This window comes from Homalodisca vitripennis, chromosome 8 (assembly GCF_021130785.1).
Source record: "Homalodisca vitripennis isolate AUS2020 chromosome 8, UT_GWSS_2.1, whole genome shotgun sequence".
In the NCBI taxonomy this organism is placed as follows: domain Eukaryota; kingdom Metazoa; phylum Arthropoda; class Insecta; order Hemiptera; family Cicadellidae; genus Homalodisca; species Homalodisca vitripennis.
The window spans coordinates 39285425-39309013 of NC_060214.1; the positions used below are offsets into that span (position 1 = coordinate 39285425).

The window sequence follows — 23589 nt, forward strand, 5'->3', positions numbered from 1 at the left end:
TTACAATAAAATGCAGAGTCAAATACAATGTAGTGTAGTCATATTATAACCATAAAACTGCCCCCTTGAATTATTTAACAAAATTATCAATCAGTTATCTAATACAAGTTACGACTCAATGTGTGTGCCTTATTAGGCAAATCCGATAAAAGGCTAGTACCATAATGGCTAAGAAAGTAGACTCTTATATCCACCCAGTATCAAATGTCCGGAGAATGGTAAGTCAATCTTTAGGCTTGTTTACTTGTTTATTTCCAGGTATATTAGTCTCTCCTATATTCATACATAAGTTAGAAGAAAGTATAGATATTTTTTTAAAAAACGTAGTTTTTTAGTTTTTTGAGGGAATGTGAATTTTGGAGTAACCTGAGTGGAGATGGAGTGGGTTGGGCTCACTTAAGGTTTTAGAAAGTCTAAACCTGAGAGAGAACCTTCCGTTTTCCGCTCTCGCTGATAAAGGCTGGAATATAGCTAGCCTTCCAAAAGTGACACGACTGAGATAGCATCCACTATCTCACCTCATGGTGGCAGTTCGACTACCATCAAATCCCAGCAAAAGGCGACTATTACCCATCCTGAATGTGCTCTCACTCCAGGTATGGAGAATACAATAACGGCTTCGGTACTTTGGTATCATCCAGAGACCACAATTTTGGAAGAGTTTCTCTTACGGGGACCTAACGAATTTGACTTACTGTGAAAATTACGTCATTATGACGATCTGTTCTTGTTTTCTGCCTTCCAAAAGGGAGTTTAAAGTCGCTATCGAGGCCACTCCGTCTCTATCTACTATTACTTGTTAGGCGATATAAGTAGGTTCAGATTAGGTTATAAATACGTCACTAGTACTACCAACGTTACAGATAAACTTTACGAGCGTTTACGTTAACTAAGCTTGAATTTTGTACTATCCCGAGGGATGTTTTCCTTTTTGTCAGAGGTACGGGGTGGCGCCAAGGGTGCTACCGAAGTTGGCACTGATGGCCAAGTGCAATTACGATCAGTACTATACGATCATCCTCAGATCACGAGTCAGATTGTCTTACTTTTCCGACGTCGGATCATCCAAGACCACCCCGCACTTCCGTCGAAAAAAGGAAAGACATCCCTGGAGATGGTACCTAAATTCATGGTCAGATCACGTAAGCGCTCGTAAATGTTAAAATTAATTTTTCTATTTATAATTCATATGTACTTATATAGCCTAATACAAACGTAGATGGGAACAGAGTAGCCTCCTGATAATACCAATATATCCTTTCTCCTATATACATAACTTTGGAGAGAGTATACAGAAGGTATAAAAATTGGCTTTTTAAGATTTCTGAGGAAATATGTATTGTAGGGTAACCTAAATGGAGATGAAGTTGGTTGGGCTCTTTTAAGGTTTTATAAATTCTAAACATGAGGGAAAATCTTTCATTGTCCATTATAACTGATAGAGGTTAGAATAGAGCTATCCTTCCATTCTTCCAAAGTGACATTAGTATGAGAGTGTGCCCTCACTCCGGAATAAATGCAGAACATCTTATTATTTGAATACAACAGAGGTTCCTCCATCTTTTATCGTATTCGACAAAAAAATTATGTTGAAGAAACCAATGGAGAACTTAATATCACAATAGGATTTCCGCAAAATGAACAATATTGTTGCATTTCACATACTTTCTTGAAGATATTTGGAAAGTTACTCACGAAGCACATATACTTTCCATGCTGCTCCATAGCATGAAGATACAAATTCATCAACATGAAAATGCCATGCTGCTGTGAATTTTGAGAAAGGGTTGAAAGTAGAGCTGATGTAGTTGGGATAAAATGTCGGGAAAAGTCAGTATGTGGCCAATACTGTTATTCGTAGAAGAAAAACTTATTTTTATTGGCTTTGATCAAAATGGCAAAGCACTATCTATTTTACATTAATCTGTGAGGAATGGGTAAAACTTTGAGCTGAGCAGTTATTGTGCCATTTATTTGTAACCCTTACACTTCCATTGGGCTCCTGAAGATTATAGATTTTTAAATATTCAGTAATTACCATGCAATAGAATCTTGCAGTTACAGGGTTTTCGCAGAACTAGACTAGGCTCTTAGGTATTACTTTATCAAGTAATTTAAATAGTGCAGTAGGATTTAGTAGCGCTGTAAAATAATCTAGAAGGAATTTTAGTCACATCCTTTACATACAAGGTTTATTATTGTCGCTCTTCACGTATAGTTGGAAATAAGTCAAAATATTGGCGTTATTTTATATGAAATTTGTTGTTGTATTTGGGTTATGATTAAGTATTTTGTAAATAATTTAATTTGTGGTTAATTTTAACAACGCGTGAATAATCAAATGGGATTTCTCTAAATAATAAGCTGTCTTTCTTTAAAGCCTATTTACCAAAATCAGCCAGTAGACCCATGGTGACCTACTTAAAAAACAAATTTAATTACAAGTCACAACGAGTTGAAAAATAATGTGCGTTTAATCTAATAAAATACAATTTAAATTTTCTGCAAAATAAGAATATAGCGAAACATACATTTTTATAAGTAAATAAAAAAGGGCACTTACTTAAAAAACCTGTAACATAATAATTTGAATTAAAAAGTAGTACAAGGAATGTAAATATTTAAAAAAGTTTGCTTGGTTTCAACATTAAAACCTTACGGGATTGTGGGCAAGCCACAAAGGAGAACACAATGCTGGCTTAAACCGGTTTAAACCTGAGTATGTGGCAAGTTGGAGAAAGTTTTAAAGGTTATGTGTAGCAGCTAAATCGCCAATGTGGTTGGAACTTAGGTTTATAGAACTATTTCAACATTCAACGGTAATGTACCTAACTTAATTTCTCTACTCGTATTTATAAAACTAAAGTACTGTATAAAATAAAACTAACACCTTCACTGCGGCTCAATGCTGAGTGATCTAGAGTACTCTCACGGTGCCTCTATTTCGTAATACGTCTGTCCCAGCCAACTTGTTAAAGTAACGTAAACTATTGTCTAGGTATAATACACGTGGGTAACGCCTTCACTGCGGCTCAATACTGAGTGATCTAGAGTACTCTCACGCTGCCTCTATTTCGTAATGCGTCCGTCTCAGTCAACGTGTCAAAGTAACGTAAACTATTGTCTAGCTATAATACACGTAGGTAACGCCTTCACTGCGACTCAATGCTGAGTGATCTAGAGTACTCTCACGCTGCTTCTATTTCGTAATGCGTCCGTCTCAGTCAACGTGTCAAAGTAACGTAAACTATTGTCTAGCTATAATACACGTAGGTAACGCCTTCACTGCGACTCAATGCTGAGTGATCTAGAGTACTCTCACGGTGCCTCTATTTCGTAATGCGTCCGTCTTAGTCAACGTGTCAAAGTAACGTAAACTATTGTCTAGCTATAATACACGTAGGTAACGCCTTCACTGCGACTCAATGCTGAGTGATCTAGAGTACTCTCACGGTGCCTCTATTTCGTAATACGTCCGTCCCAGCCAACGTGTTAAAGTAACGTAAACTATTGTCTAGGTATAATACACGTGGGTAACGCCTTCACTGCGGCTCAATACTGAGTGATCTAGAGTACTCTCACGCTGCCTCTATTTCGTAATACGTCCGTCTCAGTCAACGTGTCAAAGTAACGTAAACTACTGTCTAGCTATAATACATGTAGGTAACGCCTTCACTGCGACTCAATGCGGAGTGATCTAGAGTACTCTCACGGTGCCTATACTTCGTAATACGTCTGTCCCAGCCAACGTGTCAAAGTAACGTAAACTACTGTCTAGGTATAATACATGTAGGTAACGCCTTCACTGCGGCTCAATACTGAGTGATCTAGAGTACTCTCACGCTGCCTTTATTTCGTAATACGTCTGTCCCAGCTAACGTGTTAAGTAACGTAAACTATTGTCTAGCTATAATACACGTAGGTAACGCCTTCACTGCGGCTCAATACTGAGTGATCTAGAGTACTCTCACGCTGCCTCTATTTCGTAATACGTCCGTCTCAGTCAACGTGTCAAAGTAACGTAAACTACTGTCTAGCTATAATACATGTAGGTAACGCCTTCACTGCGACTCAATGCGGAGTGATCTAGAGTACTCTCACGGTGCCTCTATTTCGTAATACGTCCGTCTCAGTCAACGTGTCAAAGTAACGTAAACTACTGTCTAGCTATAATACATGTAGGTAACGCCTTCACTGCGACTCAATGCGGAGTGATCTAGAGTACTCTCACGGTGCCTCTACTTCGTAATACGTCTGTCCCAGCCAACGTGTTAAAGTAACGTAAACTATTGTCTAGGTATAATACACGTGGGTAACGCCTTCACTGCGGCTCAATACTGAGTGATCTAGAGTACTCTCACGCTGCCTCTATTTCGTAATGCGTCCGTCTCAGTCAACGTGTCAAAGTAACGTAAACTATTGTCTAGCTATAATACACGTAGGTAACGCCTTCACTCCGGCTCAATACTGAGTGATCTAGAGTACTCTCACGCTGCCTCTATTTCGTAATGCGTCCGTCTCAGTCAACGTGTCAAAGTAACGTAAACTATTGTCTAGCTATAATACACGTAGGTAACGCCTTCACTGTGGCTCAATACTGAGTGATCTAGAGTACTCTCACGCTGCCTCTATTTCGTAATGCGTCCGTCTCAGTCAACGTGTCAAAGTAACGTAAACTATTGTCTAGCTATAATACATGTAGGTAACGCCTTCACTGCGGCTCAATACTGAGTGATCTAGAGTACTCTCACGCTGCCTCTATTTCGTAATGCGTCCGTCTCAGTCAACGTGTCAAAGTAACGTAAACTATTGTCTAGCTATAATACATGTAGGTAACGCCTTCACTGCGGCTCAATACTGAGTGATCTAGAGTACTCTCACGCTGCCTCTATTTCGTAATGCGTCCGTCTCAGTCAACGTGTCAAAGTAACGTAAACTATTGTCTAGCTATAATACATGTAGGTAACGCCTTCACTGCGGCTCAATACTGAGTGATCTAGAGTACTCTCACGCTGCTTCTATTTCGTAATGCGTCCGTCTCAGTCAACGTGTCAAAGTAACGTAAACTATTGTCTAGCTATAATACACGTAGGTAACGCCTTCACTGCGACTCAATGCTGAGTGATCTAGAGTACTCTCACGGTTCCTCTATTTCGTAATGCGTCCGTCTTAGTCAACGTGTCAAAGTAACGTAAACTATTGTCTAGCTATAATACACGTAGGTAACGCCTTCACTGCGACTCAATGCTGAGTGATCTAGAGTACTCTCACGGTGCCTCTATTTCGTAATACGTCTGTCCCAGCCAACGTGTTAAAGTAACGTAAACTATTGTCTAGGTATAATACACGTGGGTAACGCCTTCACTGCGGCTCAATACTGAGTGATCTAGAGTACTCTCACGCTGCTTCTATTTCGTAATGCGTCCGTCTCAGTCAACGTGTCAAAGTAACGTAAACTATTGTCTAGCTATAATACACGTAGGTAACGCCTTCACTGCGACTCAATGCTGAGTGATCTAGAGTACTCTCACGGTGCCTCTATTTCGTAATGCGTCCGTCTCAGTCAACGTGTCAAAGTAACGTAAACTACTGTCTAGCTATAATACACGTAGGTAACGCCTTCACTGCGGCTCAATACTGAGTGATCTAGAGTACTCTCACGCTGCCTCTATTTCGTAATGCGTCCGTCTCAGTCAACGTGTCAAAGTAACGTAAACTATTGTCTAGGTATAATACACGTGGGTAACGCCTTCACTGCGGCTCAATACTGAGTGATCTAGAGTACTCTCACGCTGCCTCTATTTCGTAATGCGTCCGTCTCAGTCAACGTGTCAAAGTAACGTAAACTACTGTCTAGCTATAATACACGTAGGTAACGCCTTCACTGCGGCTCAATACTGAGTGATCTAGAGTACTCTCACGGTGCCTCTATTTCGTAATGCGTCCGTCTCAGTCAACGTGTCAAAGTAACGTAAACTATTGTCTAGGTATAATACACGTGGGTAACGCCTTCACTGCGGCTCAATACTGAGTGATCTAGAGTACTCTCACGCTGCCCTTATTTCGTAATACGTCTGTCCCAGCCAACGTGTTAAGTAACGTAAACTATTGTCTAGCTATAATACAATATGTAGGCAACACCTTCACTGCAGCTCTATATGTATATTGAGTGATCTGGGGTATTCCTACTCTCACCTGTGCAGTTTTTCTCGCAGTTAATGTGTTAATACATTCTTAACTACGAAACCTAAGATTTAATTCTTGAATGATTTCAAAGGTGAAATATGCAATCCGTGTACTTTAAATTAAATTTGTAAAACTTTTATATGATAAAATACGATGTATTAGGTTCCAGGGACGTAAGAGTGTCTGAGCTAAATCCTACGCGAAGCTTTAACTGGTTCCCTCATTTTGAATGAAGGGAGTGCCTAGAGCTTTATTCTAGGAAGAGAAGAAAAGTAGGAGAAAATAAGTAGGTGTAACAAGGGAAGTAGGGAAAAGAAGGAAATAAGGGCAAAAAAGGAAATATGGGTTAGCCAGGAAGTTGCACTTTAAGGAGAGAGTAAACACAAAATCGTGTCCAGAGAGAAAGTTGTGGTTGGGGGAGTGAAGAGGAAAACATAAGTACTGTCAAGTGGAAAATAGGGGAAGGAATGAACCGAAATCGTTCCTTACTCTACATATCATACGAACATTTTACTCGGGCATCACGTTCGTCATATTTTTGGTGTTTATCTCTTATGAGCTTTGATTGGGAGAATATGAATAAATCTGATGGCAAATAAAGTAGACAACAACTTTTTTTATCACTCCACGAGGATTTATAGGTATCTAGAGTAGAAAATGTGTGTGATTTTGTAATGAGGCCCAAAAAAAATCTGAAGATAAAAATGCCAAATGTTTACAGATGTATATGAGTACATACATAGGAGGGATGTGATATGTCTTTTTATTAATTTTTTACTTAATAAAATGATATATTTTTCAATAGTTTCTTTCTTAAGGAATATTAATTCTATACAAAAATACCCTCCCTCCAGTACATACTATCCTCATGAACATACTATAAAAGTTTCGTATTTTTATCTTCAATGATTTTTCTTTGGATCTCCTCCTGAAATAGTATTTTCCTTTATATCTTCCTGTTTTCAGAAATGGTATTTTAAAGGGTTGAAGCCAAAACTTTCTTAAAAAAATGAACTATTCAAACCGAAAACCATTTGCACCACTTTAAGAGGAAACAATTATTTTAAAATACAATTAGAGACAAGTTTTGGTACTTTTAGAAAGGTATTTTCAAAAACGTCAACATACCATCTTAAAATTGACGTCAATATACATCTTAACGCTTCACTGTTTCTACAAAAACAACTTATCCATATTTCAAAAATATTAAGTCAGTCATTCATGTCAACTGGGACACGACACCTTCCATTAGCTCATTCACCGACTAACAATGTATGAATGGGGAGCTTATTACCTAGCTCTCAAGGTGTACAATGGGTCCCCTCCCGTCCCTTATAAGAAATCAAGATACGTATCATAAATTTAAAATTTCTCTAAGACACCAGCTAGAGCATATTACACTCTCGAGTACTCAAATATACAGTGCACTTCTATATTGTCATTAGTTACATAATCAGTGTTTGTTACATAGCTGTTTAATGTTAGAATAATATATTTTATTGGCTGAGCGTGAGCGAAGCCTTTCCATCGAGAAGATGGAAAAAAACAATTGACCTATACACTAGAAATAAACTTTGCAAAAAGCTACATTTCTATATAGACAACACCGAGTTCGACGATAGTGCATAGTCCATGTCAACCCAAGGGATTTGGCTGAGCGTTAGCGAACGTTTTTATATTTGTCTTATGGCAACAATAAATCGAAGAATAAATAAATTTTCAAACAAACTGAGTACAATCTTGTAAAGTTATAGTACGTGGCATAGTGAAAAATGTAGCCTAATGATCTCAAAGATATCTAAAGAGAGATTTCACCTGCAGATTTCAAATTGTACATGAAGATTCTGTTCTATACAGACAAGAATAAGTTCTATGAGAGTGCATATCCATCAATGGGATTTGGATAAGCGTCTTTGAAACGTATCACTCAGTAGGCTGGCACAATTTCTCTTTTGTGTATGTTAGGGGAGGATGTAAAAAATCTTTTTTTCTGTATGTTTGCCAGTTTGTCAGTCCGCAGGACATCTCAAGAATAAAATGAACTTTAAAATTTGCATGAAATCTTAGCGAAGCTTGTTACACATCGTGTGGTGTACTCATTCCTTCTATTATTGAATGTAGTTTTTACCGAAACTTTACGTTATAAATATCGTGAAAAAAATACTAACAGCCTTATTACTAACTCAACTTAATTACATGACTCAATTAGTTGTGTACAGGTACAAACGGTAACCATGGGTCGTTTTCTTCCTAGTTTTGAGTTTTGGAAACATTCGTGCCATTTGGCTGTCTTAGAATGTTCTTCAGGCAACCCGGATTTTCCTGACAGTGCCCACTTTGGATAAAAACCTGTGTTTGATTTGCAGGCACTATGCCTGTATAACTACCCCCAATCTCTGTAATACTAATATTTCAAGGGGCTGGACTAAATTACAGGCACAGTATAAAGCTTACACATACAAATAATAATGTGCTCGTAAAAACTGTAATGCACTTGCTTTAAATATGTGGTAGTCTGTAATATACTTAGTCACATTATAAACATACACGGTTTACGAAGCACGGTTAGTTTTATTGCAATGCCGTATCATTGGCTGAGCGTTAGCGAAGCTATCACTCGTGGAGATGGAAAATTTTAATTTCTGTCTGCACTTTATCTCGAAAACGATCTAACCTTGAAACTTTGTATGAAATTTATAAACATATTAGCAACACCACTGAGTTCGATGATGGTACATGTCACTCCATGAGATTTGGCTGAGCGCTAGCAAATACTTTAACATTGGTCTTATGAATAACTATGATGGCAACGAGACAATTGCAGAGTAAATAAATTTGCAGATAAGCTGAGCTTTAATCATGTGGAACTTTTACATGTAACTATATTAATACATGTAGATTATTCACACAGTGAAAATAATAAATAATAGTGTGAAAGTCAATGTTAAAAGTCAGTAACACGTTCTGATTCCAGCGCACTTTTGCGTTGTAGTACCTTTCCTAAGTCACCGGGACTTTTATTATTTAAACACTTCTATGAAATCTAACGAACTGGGGCAGTATAACAGATTAACAGGTTAATATTATTGTTAAGGGTTTTAGTGTTTGTTCTGCCAAAAGAACGTATTCTCCGATGTTGGTGTGATGGTACGTTGTACACAAATAAATAAGGGAAATTATTTTGTCTTAGCTCTATAAATGGAAACTACTCCCCCTTCAGTAAATCTTTAAGTTTAGTACTGAAGCAAGTAAAATCGTATCTTCTATACTCCTCCTGGTCGACCTTTCTTTATTCTTGAGCGTTCTTTGTTTTACCAAGTTCCACCTGGTTAGTCTTTACTTCCAGATGTTCCTTACTCTTGAATATTGTTTACTTCCGGATATTCTTTGATATCAGTGGAACTTCCAAGAAAGCTTAAAAACTATTATAATATACTTTACAAGGTATGAGTGTGGCGTAACAGGCTTCACTGTGGTTGCATACAACATTTCAAATTTATGGCTCATTTTATTGCCGAGATGCCCTCCAGACAGAGAGACATGCAGACTTACAGAAAAGATTTTTACATCCTCCCCCTCCTAGACAAGACAGAAATTTTTGCCAGCTTGCTGAGTTGGACATGCACCATCAAAGAAGTGCCATGCAAATTCCAAATCTGGAATTGAAATCTTTGTCGACATATCTTGCCACACGTACATACATTCAGATTTATGTTCCTTAAATTTGGTACCACTGATGTGTATAAATAATAAAAGTCCACGCACCAAGTCGTCATAAAATGATGTTGTATAATTTGGGATAGTTAGGCTACATGTGCTAATATGTCACATGTTTACACCTCTTATTAGTGTACTGAGTTTGTTTACATAATTTATTTATTCTGCTATTTTCTCTTTGCCATCACGTTTGCTCTTAAGACAAATAAAAACCACTAACTAACAGCCAAATCTGACATGCAAAATCATGAAACTCAGTGTTCTTCATATAGAAACGGTGCTTCATGCACAATTTCAAATTCGTAGGTTAGTTTGTTTTTATGATATCGTGCGGACATACAGACAGTATTGGGGGGTTTTCAGCCCCATGAGTGACAGGCTTCACTAAAGCTCAGCCAATAACGTGTATATATATTTTTTTTATCTAAAAGGTTTTGTTTAAGTTAGTTAATTTTCTCAAATGTTGAAATGGCAGTTATAGAAATTTCAACTTGAAAATATTTTTCAGAGACGCCTGACAGAGAGGGAAAAAGAGACTATCAGATTCGTCTGGAAGAAAGTGGAGGACGACTATCCGACTCATGGCAGAAACGTATTTGTAAAGTACAGATGAATCTTGTATATGTTGTAATTGGAGTGGGGGGGGGGGTTTAGCACTGTTAATATTCATTTTAAGAGTTTAAATATAAGCTTTAGTATATATACTTAACTATTAAAGTACATAATAACAATTTATATTTAAATTTGGAGGAGATACATTAATGTAGTTGATTGGTGAAAAGTGAAGCGAACTGATTGGTCTTTACGTATGGAATTTTATAATTTTAGATCAGAACAATTCGACGTATAAAAGGTTTAAAGAAACAGGCGGTTTATTAGACCAAAGGCGAAAAATAGGCCAGAAACAGGAGAGAAAACCGTGAAGAACATTCAAAATACTTTTGTAAGAAGTCCATGAAAGTCTGTGTAAAAACGTGGACGTGAGTTAAATGCAAGTTCCAGTTCAAATATTTTTGAGGAAAATCTTTAAATTTAATCGTTCTAAACGTCAACTATAGCATGTTGTTAAGCAAAGCAAGATTTATTACTCTGCTGTTATTCTGTGTTCAAATAGATTGGATCAAAATTGTATAACCTGTATTGATTTTAGTGATGAGGTTACCTTTCAATTACCTGATAATGTAAATCGTTATAACGTTCGTACATTGAACACATAAAGCAATGGATCAGAACACTGGGCAGAGCAAAAACCGATGTGTCACTTCAATCTGGGCAACCTTATGGATGTCCAGGTGCGGCACATCACTAACCGCAAATGTCGAGATTCTGGGGTTCATGGGCAATTCGATAGGTCTAGTCTACTGTGGGAGACGACTGTTGGAGTTGGTGGGGTTTGTTCCTTAAACCCAGAGGTCCTTGTTAATCTCAAAAAGGGTGTGCCACCCACTGCCTACTTTGACTTGAGGGGCTGCTTCAGAGCTGGCCTCCCCTTCTTCCTGGGAGACGTGACTTTGAGATGTAGTGCCCTAATTCTTCCTCGTGGTTCTCGATATCCCGAGGCGGCCCCTATTCCTTAACCTTACCCATTCTGAATATCCTGTCAATCCGGAAGCAGCGCAAAGGTTCTTACAGGACTAAGTGCAATTTATAAGCTTCCTGGCCTAAGAGAACGATAAAAAATAAGAAAAGAAGGATCAGAACTGCGAGTGAAACAGTTACCAAAAAAGTCCTGATCAAAGTGTGGAGGAAGTTCGCTTGGACGTCTGTTCCTCATATCGAGTGCTGATACTGTGACGTAAAATTGTTCAAAGTGACCTTCAATCCTATATAAGTCTCTTCCTTGTGTTGTATATACTTTTGTAGGTAAAGTTATCCGTGTGTGACATGACTTTGTGGACACACTGTAAAGGTTGAGCGAATGTAACTTTGATACATTTTGATCTTGGTAGCACGTTCTACGTGGAAGAAAAGCTAATATTGTTAAGTTCACTATAATAAAACTACACCATAACCATCTGGTGAACATGATGTATCTTTGCGTATTCTGGTTTTACTTCACGGATTCCAGTCTAGGATGGTACCGGTACTTGAAGTATCAAAATCCAATGTCCAGCATTCAAATCCATGTATGAGATTTGCAAGATTTCCTGTCATTGTCTAGAGTACTAGCAGGAGTCCATTGCTTGCCTTATTCATCGCGACTCCATATTTTAAAGTATACATTAGAATTAATTGCACCAATCAACAAAGTGAGAAATTTACGGATATTGTGTAATTAGTGAGTAGAAGAAGACAGGAACTTTCAAGGGGTAAGCATCCATTTAATAAAAAGATCGGGAATTAAATTGCATTTTCCTAAACATTGTTTAGAGCTTTTATAAGTTCCACTGACTAACTTTCCAATGAATATTTTAAATTTAAATTCCATGGGTTGGACAGATGTTAACTTTATTTAGCAATTGTTCATTTAGATATATCATCTGACTGTGTTTATACTCAGCTGTGTCTCAAGAACGTAGCCAGGAAAACATTTGGGGGGGGGGAGGGTCCAGACAACTGATATTTTCCGTAGTGGTCAGAGTATTTAAGTATTTTGTTCCTTAAAAATTCTTGACCCGTTTCCTTGTTGAGAACGATCTTTCAGTACTACATGTCAGTATAATCATTTACTAAAAAATTAATTGCGAAATTTTAAAAAATGGGGGGGGGGTCCGGATTCTTGGACCTCTTAGCTGGCTACGTCCTTGCTGTTCCTCACTCACTTAGTATATTCCCAAGTAATCAAGGACCTGAAAGGGCCTTCTTTTGGATCTTGTAGTCCCAGCCATCTGCTCGATAACTCTTGATAGAACGGTTCTAGAGACTGAAACTTGAAATATATATATATATATAATTTCAATAAACATTGAATCACAAAAAGTACTTGCTCCGCCGGGAGTCGAACCCGGATCTCTCACTTGCCGGGTGAGAGAGATATATATAGGATAATAAGGATAATGTATACGATAATATAATAAGGATGAAACTTATGTTCCTATATATATATATATATATATATAATATTCAACTTGGTCAAGAAATATATTTATATTGAAGTCAAAAGATTAAACAGCAGTCCGTCTGTCTGTCTGTCCGTATGTCAGTCCAGCTGTGCAATATATCTTGATAGAATGATCGTAGAAATTTGAAACTTATGTGTTCTTTCCCGTCCAAGAAAGAAATATATTGATTTTTGGGTCGAAGATTAAAAGGACAGTCCGTATGTGCGATAGTTCTTTCGTTATGTTCTGTCCTTAATTAATGCGTTGTTTCCTTTTATTAAAACTACAGTTAAACAATAATTGGAATGCAGTAAACTGGATAATTTCATTAAATGCTGTATAAAGGCTAGGGTAATCCAATTTAAAATCCAAATCGCTGTGGTTGCCGCAATCAAAGGCTTTCAGTAAGATAACTATAGTTCAGTATGGCACTCACACTGATTGCCATTCGCTCTGAAAGACGCAACTCTACGATGTTCTATTTACTGAGTACTAAAATAGCACCTTAAAAACGGTCAGTGATTTAAGACGATACATTGTCTGATACAATTATTTTAGAAGCTGAGAAGTTGTTTTACAATTAAACTTTAACCCTCATTATGTATTTTAGCTATGTTCACAAATTTTGTAAATCTGCTCACAGTCTATTTGGTTACCTCGTTTTCTCTTATATGGTACGTTTATAAGACCTGTAAAAATCCATGGCACTTTGTACGGGTACAGCAAGTAAATTGCCTTCGTATGTTATTTGGAATAATTGGTCCATTTTACAATCCTTACTCGCAAAAATTTCAATAGGAATGCAATTACAAATAAGCTGCGTAAGTGGTGCAATAAGTTTCGATAACATAATCCACTACGTTTAATAACTTTGCAAAAACACTTTTATAACTCCTGCAGCACACAAATTATACTCAACTAAGTGTAAATCCAAGTATAGACATCAGGCCTACAGATATTCTGATTTATTTTTTATATGTGTTCTCCAGTCGTGGAAGATTGAAACGATCACAAAGTAAATAGTGCTACAAGCTGGACTGGGCACTCCACCGCTAGAATGCGCTAGTGTTATTCCTTTTATACACGCAGACTTGGTATTTTACACCGACATTACACAGAGTGGCAACCTTCTCTGCCTCTTGTTAAAGAGGTTAGGGCTTTTGATATAGTTACTGACAATTATCACACTGCTTACGCTCCTTATCTGTGATTGCATTCTTATCAAAATTTTTGCGATTATCTTTATCTTTCTCGCGCATGGCAAGGCGTTGTCGGCTGTGGCCATTTTGAAAGCAACATTGAACGGAACATTTAATTTCCTTTGAAGGCTATCCTACAGCCAAACCTAGTAACTACCGCGTAGTGCTTATGTAACAGCTGTGTTTACTGGTCCTGATACTAACCTCAAAAAGAAGTCTGAGTCCGGATATCCTTTGTAACTTATATTTCTGCAGTGTGTTTGAAAAGTCTGTAAATGCATTTCTATTAACCATTGTAGATAGAAATAATAATAATGTGTTTTATTGCGTATAAACACAAACATATTATCGTAACCGCCAAAGTGAACTATATACTATAATCTTGCGTTCATTCACTAAATTTTGAACCTCACATATACATACAATTTTTACATTCAGACCAATTCATTCCGAACTTTTTTCCCGCTCTAGCACCAATGTTAGTCAGCCAATTATGTGGTCTCCCAAACGTGCGTCATAACTAGTCTATGCTGTTCTTTAGAAATTAACGTGATTTTGATACAATTTTTAAATACTTTGGGCATCGCAGCATCTTTTATTGAATTGGGCAATTGGTTGACAAATTGAACTCCTGTCTGAGAAGGCAATCGCTAGTAAACTACCGTTCTGTATCTCCCGGTTCGGTAGTTATCTATCCTCTAGTTTCCTAAGAGTGTATGTCCTTATCTCTTATAGGATTGCACTTTGTCTTGAAAAAAGAAACGTTTCTAAAATAGGATTAGGACAATGCCAACAATTTCAGATTTGTGAATGGTGGTCAGCACGACGACTCTCTTAGTTGCAGTTTTACAATTATTCCGATTGCTTTGTTTTGAAGGAAAAACAGCCTAGAAAAATGTATGTTTGCACAACCTCCCCACAAATCTATGCCATAGGAGAGATTTGAGTAGATTAGTTCATAATAATTATGTCGTCATCAGCACCTAAATTGGGCAGTACTTTAATACTTGTTTCAGTACATAAATTGTAGACTGAGCATAATTTTGCACAAAAGCTGTCTACTTGACAATCCCATGTCAACCCTCGATCAAGGAATATTTCAAGGAACTTTGTTGAGCAGACTTCTTCAGTCTTGGTTTCGTCCAAGATGACTGTTGGACAAAAGTCTAAATCTGTCTATCGCAGACAAAATGTAATAAAAGCTTATTTTCAACAAATAAACATATAGAACATATAAACTTGCGCAGTGTTGTATAGCTATTCTTAAATATTTTATGCACTGACAATCACTTGCCTACATTTGAGGGGGGTTGGCCCATGGAGGAACTCGTAGAAATCTTAAATGTAAGCATGTGATGGTGGTTATTGCATAGACAACTAATTAAGATATTACACTGCGCAAAGTTTATGGGGTTTTATTTGTCGTTGTTTTAAAATATTAAGGCGCTTCCAAACGTTTTATACAATTTATATACGTTACACACATGGCAAGGCATAGTTATCTATTATTAGCTTATAACTATGTACTTTTAAGAAATCATGCGATTGTTTGATTGATCAAATTCCAGCTGTCTCCCTTTTCATACAGTCTATTTTAATTCTGCAACGATACTATAATATTAAAGTACTAGCGGTTCCCCGCGGCTTTGCACGCTTTTTGTAAGCTTTGCCCGTGTATGAGCACTTCTGGTTCAAGTGAATTATATTTCCAACGCCGATCTAGAGTTTTCCAATCTATCAAAAGTGTCAATCCATTTTACATGTACATGTACTTTATTATATAGTGGTCTAACACTCAAGCTTTAAGTTAAACCAGGAATTGATTTTAAAGACAAACTTAGCGCCTTTGGCTATTTAATAAACGTAACTGTGTCGTGATTGCAGTTTATAATGTGTAGGCGCTTTGAAAATTGATCTTTGCTGCGTCGCCTGTGGCCAGTTTCATCAATGGGCATAGCATATAAAACTTCTCCGTGAAAAAATACAGATACATACACATTTTTATAATGATCGGTCAAATATTTTATGAGTCTGTCAATGTCATATATACAAACATAATCTTTTGTTCATACAGATTGGTAACAAATCCCTATTTTCATGTTCCTGCAGTGAACAACCAAGTGAGGTTCCGAAAGTGATACTAGTATCGGTTACTATTTCAAGACATTTTATCCCAATCCAATTTATAAATAACAGCCTTTTGTTCATATAGTATAGTGTTTTTACAAAAACAAGCTATAAGTTACAGGGATTCTTCGAAAATATTTTCTTAATCACTTTGCAAAAACACTTGTATAAATAGTTAAAATATAGCTTGGATGTCCAAATACTAATATTCTGGCATTTTCAAGCCTGAGCAACTCACCTATACTTTGTCATTTGCTCGTTTTAATGTTTTGTTCTACACCAGTTTATCATATTAATTTTGGTTTTATATAGTTTGAATTTGTTAATAAACATTGCAGTCTTGAAATAAGCGGAATCGTGAAATTTGCATAATGGAAATAGAGCACATTACCACTTTTTACGACGTGAGAAGAAAACGAAAGCTAATTTATTGGAATTTTTGTTTCGTACTCCATTTTACACTTTATTTTAAAATGAGAACAAGTGAATGTTTTCATACTTTCTGTGACACCCGATGGTCAAAACTATTCTGCCCTTTCATTTGTTGAAATTATTCCAACGCATTTAGTGCGTCTATGTAAAGTTGAAATGGGTAGGACGATATCGCCACTTGCAAGCAATGGTAGAGCTCAACCCCAAACAACATTGGGCCTCAAATCTCGGACATGAATAAGACTGGGACTAGAATTTGAAAGTTGGTACCAGGATTGGAATTTGTAACTGGAACTGGAACTCGCAGAATATGCGACTAGTTTACCGGATATTTGTGGGGCGTCTGATTTGAATAACGACAGAACTTAGTAATTAGTTATTCCTCGCAGAGCGAGCCACCGTACGACTTAAAAGTAACTCTAGTTTTTAAAATTTAATTATTTAAGGTAATCTTAAATTGTATTACCTATTTAGTTATTATACAGGAGCGATACTAATACAGTGCTGTATACAACGTAGGTTGTATTTGTGTAGGTCTATAATTGATTAGGAGATATCAATATCCAGTGTCAACATATCAATATTGTATACATGATAATTTCTATCACGATCGACAATAACATTCCCAACAAATCATAAAATATCTAAAACACTTGTCGACACAGCTTTCTGCAAAATACTGAATAAGCTAACCTCACCAAAAGTTTTAAAATACGCGTGCACTTGTGAAGCCATTTAATCCCGGTGTGACAGAAAGAATTTCCCTCTTCGACACCCAAGTTCCCTACGCCAACTAGGCCTTCTCCTCCAACGCCTCGCTGGGGGACTCTTCTTTCAAACATTCCTCGCTGTGGAATTCCTTGTTAAAAGATTCCTTGCTGTGATACAATTCAATATTCGACGTTATGGGACTGTTCCGTGATTTTATTGCTCTGTGTCACAGCAATGAATCCCACAACGAAGAATTAAATATCAAATATTCCCACAACTACGCGTCTTGTGACACGCTGAGCTAGTATACGCCTTGTAGTGAGATTCCTTGCTATGTGATTCCAAGCCTATCAATGTAATGTCAGTATATAAAGTATGAATTTGCATAAATAGCAACAGAAAAAAATAAATGTATACGACTTTTCCATGTGAATGTACACCTTCCTCTTAGTGATGTGTTTCATATAAACATGACTCCAGATTCTAGGAGTCAAGTCAGCTTTCTAAAACTGCAAAACTGCAAAAACAATGTTTTCATTTATTTACATTGGATCAACCCTTCCTACCATAGCTACGTTATAATCTTTCAGATGATCATGGAAAATGCGAAATTAACAAACTGAAAAATGACATTTCAGATTGTTCGATGACTACCCCTACTTCAAAAAGTTCTTCAAAAGCGCTATAGGAAATTTTGATGACCCCTTTATGAGTCCCAGGTTCCAAAAGCACATGCTGCAAGTGCTCTTGCCAACCTTTGGCGGGATCATGGACAATTTGGATTTCCCGGAGGCGGTCAACGAGGCAGTAAAGCGGTTGGCAGTCGCCCACAGGAGGAAAGAGATTGGGTTGGCCAAAGAGCACATTGATGTAAGGACATTTCATTTTGAGCATTTCTTGATATGTTTACAGCGGAATTTGGTGTGAAGCGATGTGTGACCAAGTTTGAATCAATGAACAAAAGGTTTCATATTAAATTGTGTTTTATTATATCGCTCCTATTTTGTAAAGATGGTCACATAAATACTGATAACCTTAGTTAAAAATAGAAAAAAAGAACTAAACTATCTAGAGAAGATTATTCTCTTCTATTATTATAGTAATATTTAATGCAGTATACATTTGTATCTTTAAAAAACAACTGGATTGGGGCAACTTCTTACAATTCAAGCAAGATCCATTTTTAAAATATTAGTATTTTTTGATAAAATATAATAGGTTTTACGTTCATGAACTTATTTTTAAACTTTATTTTCAATTTAAAACATTTTAAGTGTTGAAAACCATAGAATTAAAATTTTTTAGGCTATGAAACTGTGTAAAAGCAGTCTGATTAATCAGTGCTGTAGTCTTCTAAAACTGTTGTGTGGTCTGGTCCCCTCTTTATAATGGTCACATTTCGCTTTTGGAGAGGATACAAAGGAGGTTTTTGCGTTTTGTTGGAATGAGAATTGGTTTTCCCTATCTTGAAGTGCCCTTTGAAGACCTTACTAATCATCTTGGACTCATGTCCTTACGCAACAGAGGACGACTTCAGGACGCAACGTTTTTGTTTTTAACCATTTTATTGACTCTCCTAATCTCCTCAGTTGAATCGATTGCCGCATCCCTACTGGAACTCGCTTTAGAGACAGACATATTTGGTCGCAGGCAACGTGATAGAAACTATGAATACTTTGCTCCTGTGCCTCGACTCAAGCGCCTTGGCTATGAACTTTCCCTTAAATCGGACTTCTTTGAAGAAATGAGTCTCATCAAAAGAGGAGGGTTCTCCATTTTTTTAATCCTACGTAGGTGAAGACGCGTCCCTTATTGTGGTTGGTTTGTTGTTGTTGTTATAATTGTTGTAATGTCTGCCACTTGAGTTTATTGTGTTTCACATTATTCTTGTTGTATTTAATATGTTTACTGTTTGTTATATATTGTTTCAAAATGGTTGTACCGCTGTTAAATAAATAAATAAAGATTCGAGTGAATATCGCAAGGGCTGAAAATGTGGAACGATTTTTTAAGTTATGTTTTTCTAGCTTGATAAACTTATAACCCATCGTCAGACTAGAATAGTATCATATTCAGATAGCTAAATAAAGGGGCTGTATGTCAGGACTTCGAGACTCTCTGTAAATAAGAAATCAGCTAAAGACGATTTAACATTTATTATATGTCTGATGGTTGGTTTTAAGTTTGTCAAGCTTAAAAATATGATTATTTCATATTTTAACCCTTTTTATATTCTCCCATTTCGATATCCAACAAAACCAGTGCGGCTGACGATCAATTTTAAAAAAGCTCAAGGGAAAGTTCTTTATCTATTTCAAGACAAATTAAGTCATGTGTTTATACAATGCAAATTCCCTCTGGACTTAACAATATCTTTAAAATTTCATATTGATGAAACATATACGAAACAATACGTAAATTAAACAAATTGTTATCTTTGAATTGGTGACAAGGTGCTGATTGGACCTTAAGATTAAAAAAAAAATCGATGATGTTTATCAAACTCAAAACAAGTTGGCAATGATTCAAGCCCCGTCAGTTTAAGGTGTATATTTTTTATAGAGATAAGGTATTTCAGGTTGAATTTGATTTTATCAAAATGCTCTTACAATTTAAAAATCTACATCACGTTTCATAAGAGATAGGTTACTTACTAGGTACCTCTTTGTTTTCTGTCTTGAAATCACCAAATAAGTAGCTTACCAATAAAAAGTATACAGGGTGTAAATTAAGTCTTGATACGCCTGGATATATATTCCAAACGGATTGAGATATCGATGTCAAATGTACACCAAACCTGTTAAAATACTTTTTTGGACTGTTTGAAGGATAGAAATATCCCTTCCCCTTTTCAAAGGGGGAAAAGGCGGTTCACTTAAAATTTTTAAATTACAACCCTATGAAAGGTCTTGTGAAAGGCAAGTTCAAAAGAAACACAATGACATAAAAAAAACATCTCGACAACGATCCTAAAAAGTTATGGACAAACAATTCCTTACACCCTGTGTATATCAAATCTTCGCACTTTGGCCGAAAAGAACAGTAAGGAATACCTCTATAAGGCATACAATTTAAAATAGATAATGACAGGTACAAGTTAAAACATGTAGAAATACCTAAAAAAATCGAAATTATTCTTTTATGTGCAGAAATTTTTAATTTATGAAGTGGCTGATGATACACCGCTTTGAGAAAGTCCATGAAATTACTATTTATTTTTGTTCCATTACAGTCGTGATTTAATTGTCCTTAACTAGATGCATGAATTTGACTATGGCACGAATTTTCAGCATACTTGAATAAGTTTTTGTAAACTCAATAACTAAACATGTTCAGACCTATTTATTTTTATTTTGTTTTAATGTTTTTGTAGAAAGCAAATTAAAATGTTGTGTAATTTTTTTGATGTCTTGTTCCAGATTCTAGGACAAGTGATACTTAGTATTATCAAGAGGGACGTTTTAGATTGCACGGAGGAACAAGAGGAGGCCATGAAAAAAGTGCTGTCGATTGTGGTTGGAATGTTTTGCGAAGCCCTTGAAGGAAGAACTTTTTGAAAAAAAAAAAAAAAATTAAACTACGTTCATTTCATAAAATTCATCAATTTAAAATTATTTGATTTATGATTATGTAACTTCATAATAAAACTATTTGTATCTGGGCAATTTAAAGTAATTAAACGATTTAGGTTTAAATCACCATTTAAAAAAGAAATAACGAATAGCATAAATTATACGAGCAATCTGATGATGATGGTAATTTGTAAACGTATCTGGAAAATAAAAAACTCTAGTAGCAAAAATGGACTTTATTATTTACAGTTTACTGAATCGCCGTGTTAGAAAAGCCTTTTTGAAAATAAATAAATGACATAAACTAATACTGATTGTACTTTAAGTTGTATTAGAGATACCTCTTTCGTTTTAAGTTCTGCCTTTATTTTGTATTTATAAATTTTTTAATAGAACGATAAACCATGTACAAGACATGTTACGACCTGAAAGTAGAATGGAATTGTTCCATAATTTAGATAGACTCAAGAAGTTCCACAACAGTATGATTCCCCTCTGTCAACCAATTATAAACCTCTTCCGAGTTTTTATTATTCATGTAATTGTAAAAGCCCAGAGTGCTTTCTAAGCTTTCGTTAAAATATTTTACACGCAATTGAACCTGGTGAAATATTAAAATAAATAAAAATACCAAGTATAACATTATGAATTTAATTTAAAAAATAAAATCTCTTAATTTTTATTAACTATTCGCAATTTTACTATACCAGAGAATTATGCATATTCTAGGCGGGGACGTAATTTGTGTTCCTATGGAGCATTTATATGTAACAAATCGCTAGAACTATAAAAAGTCGTTGTGGGCTAAAAAAACTACTTTTTTATATTTAAATCATGAGTTTTAAAAATTACAGGTTGGCTTTACTGGCGAACATAACGATTTTACCCTTTAGTACAACAGGGAGTAACCTAAAACAGTGTTAAATTTCAAACACCTTCATGCCCTTATAGTATAGAACTTTAAATGTGTCATGTCCTTATAGTCATAGAATTTAAGATGTGACTTGTCCTTATAGTCATAGAATTTAAGATGTGACTTGTCCTTGTAGACATAGAATTTGAGATGTGGCTTCTGTACTTCAAGTAAGAAGTAATCTAAGATATGATTTATACGCATCCAAACACTTTTGGAATTACTGTTAGGCTGTTCGGAAAAATAATTTCTAATTTTTGTAATTCATCTTTTAAATATATAGAACTATAAACTTTACAAGGTAAAATCATATTATTAATGGGATACATAATAGGTAGAATCATAATTTTGGATGCATATTATTAATGTCGTTATCATTGAGACATCTTCCATATGTCTGCGACCAAAAAAGGGTGTTTGAATGTTAACAATGTTGTAATGGGATAACATTTAAGATCGTTTATGGTAACCGGTTCCTAAGTAAATTATTATTGGGTCCAATATGCTAAAAACTATGTGGCCTTAAGTGAAAAATACTCGCCATTATGAAGTAGTGAGTGTAACTCTACTGATATTCCAATTGATGTTAAAAATATTCGTCAGTCTGTTTATGTAAGTTGAAAGGAGTGGAGATATTTCTTAGTTGGCTGAAGGTTCACCAACCAATGACTAATATGATGGACTTTAATTAATATGACTTCACTATCAAAATGCCAAGATTGTTCCTTTTGAAAGTTGTACAGATGGGTAAGATGTGTTCACATCGCCTTAAAAGGTCTTCTTGTAGACCATGTCGCATAGTCTGATGAGATGGGGCGCGTAATAGTTATTGCACCAAAAAACTATTACTGATATCAGGAAATGCTGGAAAATCGGTGTTTTCCCCCGCCGGGAAGTGCAGTAAGCAAGAATGGGTTTTAGAGATAAGTACTCATCCCGGTGTTGATAAGTAACCTCAGGATATTCCAGGGGGTTTCAGTTCTGGCTGGCGTATACCTTTCAGTTGCACCTACACTGGGCACAAGCAGCAAAAGTTGATTTACTTAAATCTACTATTACTATATTACTATATTGACATCTAAGTAACTAATAATATTGACATCTAATAATAAGGGGTAACCCTATGGATGTCAATATTACTAAACGCAAAATGTCGAGATATTGGGGTACAAGGGTAAATCGATAGATCTAGTCTACTATGGGGGATGGCTGTTGGAGTTGGTGGGGCTCCCTAAGTGTTAAAGGCGTGGCACCCCTGCCCGTTTTGACTGGAGAGGCTGGTACTGAGCTAGCTTCCTCTTCATCCAAGGAGACATGACTGAGATTAATGGCTAAAATTCTCTCTTATGGATCTCGACAGGAGGCGACGTCTACCCCCAACCTTACTCATCCAGAATATCCTGTCACTCCAGAAGTATCGCAGTAGTCCTTTAAGAACTAAGTGCAATTTCTCAACTTCTCGTCGTAAGAGAAACACTCAGGGTATCTTGGAATTATCTCATCATTGAGCTGAAGGTATTCGATGATGACTTTGTTGAAGATCCAAAGCTGGACATGTTGCTTCGAAATTTTATCCCATTGGGTGTGAATTTGAGTTTTCTCGTATCTTCGCGTTTCTACCGTTCGATATGCAAGTGTCCATGTCTTTTTTAAGAATGTGCTGCTACCATGATCACAGATTATCAAACTTG

At 36.2% G+C, this 23589-nt stretch overlaps 1 protein-coding gene across 1 annotated transcript; it reads left to right on the forward strand.

The window, feature by feature from the left end:
• On the forward strand, positions 1-21215 carry LOC124367131 (myoglobin-like). The gene is made up of 4 exons (XM_046823785.1): positions 1-218; positions 10412-10506; positions 18052-18283; positions 20833-21215. The coding sequence occupies exons 1-4, from the start codon at positions 165-167 to the stop codon at positions 20968-20970; spliced, it is 519 nt and encodes a 172-aa protein (XP_046679741.1). The 5' UTR covers positions 1-164; the 3' UTR covers positions 20971-21215.
• The last annotated feature ends 2374 nt before the right edge of the window (positions 21216-23589 follow it).